This window comes from Geospiza fortis, unplaced genomic scaffold, assembly GCF_000277835.1.
Source record: "Geospiza fortis unplaced genomic scaffold, GeoFor_1.0 scaffold34, whole genome shotgun sequence".
NCBI lineage: Eukaryota > Metazoa > Chordata > Aves > Passeriformes > Thraupidae > Geospiza > Geospiza fortis.
Genome location: NW_005054474.1, coordinates 32651 through 35743, shown reverse-complemented (window position 1 = coordinate 35743; position 3093 = coordinate 32651). Strand labels below are relative to the sequence as shown.

Below are 3093 nucleotides of genomic sequence, written 5' to 3'. Positions count from 1 at the left end.
ACTGCAGACCTAACATGGCTTCAGCTTTCTTGTGGAGAAGAACTGAGAGCAAAAACTAGTTTCAATGACAAAGAAAAGGCTGACTAAGAAACTCCACAGCTGCACTTGCCTTGTGGAAGTGACTCACAGGGAATTTAGCTCATAACTGGATGGATAAAGGAGAGCTCAGTTTGTAATTCTTTCATAATTACACCCAGTGAGCTGATTTATCATATCAAATACTAGCCTTAAATGTGAAAGGAATTGGGATTTACACATAATAAATGCTAAATGCACCAGTGAAAGAGTGCTCTGCATGAAACTACATATTGAAGAGATAAAGATGTGGGTACTGCTGATGATTTTCTGAGAGTGTGGCCATCAGGTGTATTCTCTGTGTCTGAATGGTCACCCTGTTTACCCATGACTCTGCCAGGCATCCTGAACAAATGAGGTTCTGGAGAAATACCAGACCTTCAGATGAAGGAAATTGCTTATGTGTGCTCTCATCCCACCTATCGCTGAGCAGATCTGGGAAAGGGAGGAACAATCAGGGCAGAGTCAGGAAATAAAACCTGTAGGTTTGTTCTGAAGGACACTGGTGACATCACGGGATGAAACATGCAGTCTGGCTGAGAACTGGCAGGAAATCAAACACCAACTTCCTTTACCCCTAATAACTCATGATACTCCACAGACTGCTGCCTGCCCCACAGCTTTTTGTTATCTTGAGCTGAAAAAAAGAAAAGGAAAAGGATTTGGTTTCAGTTGGACTCACCGTGGAGATAAAGCAGTGGTTTCCATCCTGCTCAGCATAAAGAACCCCGTCCTTGATGAACACAGATATTGCACGGAGGATGAACGAAACAAAAAGGTTCATGTGGATGAAATTCCGAGTGCAGTGAAGCTTCCTGGAGAGGAAAGAGGAAGGGAGTGGGGTGAGAAAGAGAAATAAAGAAGAAAATAGATTTATTTCGTGGAAATGTCACACTGGGCCTGAACACACTTTATCTTAGTGCTAAGAATAGCAACATCTAAGCCAAGACTGTGCTAGTACTGGTCCTAAACCTGAGAAAGAGGAGGATTTGGGGATTTTCTTGTAAAAGGATGCAGAGAAGCATAAAACAGACAACAGAGCAAGCCCAATGCAGCTTGTGAAGTTTCATAAATCAGACCCACAGCTTCTCCTGCTGCATTTACACTCTGCTGAAATGCAACTTCTGGAGCATGTCCAAGCTGGGGGAGCACCTCAACTAAAGGATCTTTCCCTTCTTATTCTACTGTCACTGTCATGTTTTCTGAAAAATCCTTTTGCCAGGATTTTTTCTCCTGGGAAGTTGAGAAGCCTCAGAGAATTATCTGGTTGCTTCTCCTGTGTTTTGCTGCTTTAGAATGTAGTTAGAGATTGTTTATCCAACAGGTGGTTGTTTGATTGGTTTTATGTGAATTGTTTTTACTTAATGACCAACCACTGTCCAGCTGTGTTGGGACTCTGGAAGGAGTCATGAGCTTTTCATTAATATCTTGTTAAGCCTTCTGTCTGTATCCTTTCTCTATTCTTTAGTAGAGTTTTAGTATAGCATAATTAATATAATATAATATAATATAATATAATATAATATAATATAATATAATATAATATAATCATATCATATCATATCATATCATATCATATCATATCATATCATATCATATCATATCATATCATATCATATCATATCATATCATATCATATCATATCATATCATATCATATCATATCATATCATATCATATCATAATAAATTAACCTTCTAAGAACATGGAGTCAGATTCATCAATTCCTCCTTCATCCTGGGGACCCAGCAAATACCACACTCTACCTCTGGTGAGATAAAACCTTGAGCTCAGTTTGGGGCAGCTGAGCTCCAGCTTCCTTCCTCCTCCTTCCCACTCACCTGAAGCGGCACAGGATGACCATGGCAGTGGTGAGGGAAACCAGGGAAGTGCTGTATCCCACCGTGTACAGAGCCTTCACTGAGAGATAGTAGTAATCCTTGGGAGGCAAAAAACCACAGGGTTAAAGGGTTCACCCACAGCCACACAGCTGCCAATGTGCTGGAGGAACCAGAGGCAGGATTTGTGTCTTTGGTTTCTCCTCATTTCCTCTGAGATCTCACTGTACATCAAGCTCTGCTCTACAGCTGGGTCTGCACACCTTGAGGTTATTTATCACTGATCTAGCAAAGGCTGTCTATATTTTTTAAAAGTATATGTAGAAAAAAAACCCCAGTTGGCTAAGAGATTCTTTATCAGCAGGGGTGGAATCAAGGGTTAGCCTGTGATTCTAGAAGTTCCAAGTTACATCAACACTAAAAGCTCATCTTCTATAAAAATTCAGTACAGGCCCAGGAAGGATTCAGATCTCACTTCTCACAGTTTTATACCCATGTGTTACCGTAAAGGTAGAAAAATCATAAAGAAAGGCTTCATATAATCAGGCCTGCTCTGGCTAGCCTGTTCTTCTAAGGCAAGCTGGCACTTTGCAAGTTCCAAAGTGAAAGCAATCCTGGTGTGAGCAATTTGTTAACATAACAAATAACAACATATTCAACATATTCCTGGGTGAAAAACAACTGGCACCTGTATAAACTGTTTTTGCACCATTCGATAGAAAAATGAAAACTATCTCTCACAAACAACTTTTCCTACAGGCACATCCCAGGGGTTTGAGTGACCAATCAATACAGAATAACAACTTGTTACTAACCAATAAGTAATTGGCAAGAAAGCTACTGACCAACAGGAGTCTCACACAAGTTCTGTAAAACTGAATAAAAAGGAATTATGTGAATAAAGAATGGGCTTTTTCCACCATGAAGAAAATGGAGTCTGTGTGATTTATTCCCATACCTGTGTACATCTGATTGTTTGTTCTAATCACTATCAAATCAGAACATGACCAGAGGCTGGACAGAGAGCAGTCTGCTGATTCCCCTCTCCCCCCTTCATTTGTTTTTAATTATGAGATTAATTCCCACCTGGTTATCAGACTCTGTTTCGTTCTCATCGAAGCCGCAGGCATCGTAGTAATGAGGGAAAGGTTCAGACCAGCCATCTTCAGTGCAATTCCTGC

The 3093-nt window shown here is 40.5% G+C and overlaps 1 protein-coding gene across 3 annotated transcripts in view; it reads right to left on the bottom strand.

The window, feature by feature from the left end:
- ADCYAP1R1 (ADCYAP receptor type I) overlaps positions 1 to 3093 on the bottom strand; it is a 58315-nt gene that overhangs the window by 39357 nt on the left and 15865 nt on the right. For all 3 annotated transcript variants that reach the window (XM_031062944.1, XM_031062945.1, XM_031062946.1), the window contains exons 5-7: positions 2999 to 3093; positions 1916 to 2013; positions 758 to 890 (exon numbers count right to left, since the gene is read on the bottom strand). The exon at positions 2999 to 3093 is cut by the window's right edge and continues 1 nt beyond it. In XM_031062944.1, the coding sequence (XP_030918804.1) occupies positions 758 to 890; positions 1916 to 2013; positions 2999 to 3093 (326 nt within the window). The remainder of the gene's footprint in view (positions 1 to 757; positions 891 to 1915; positions 2014 to 2998) is intronic.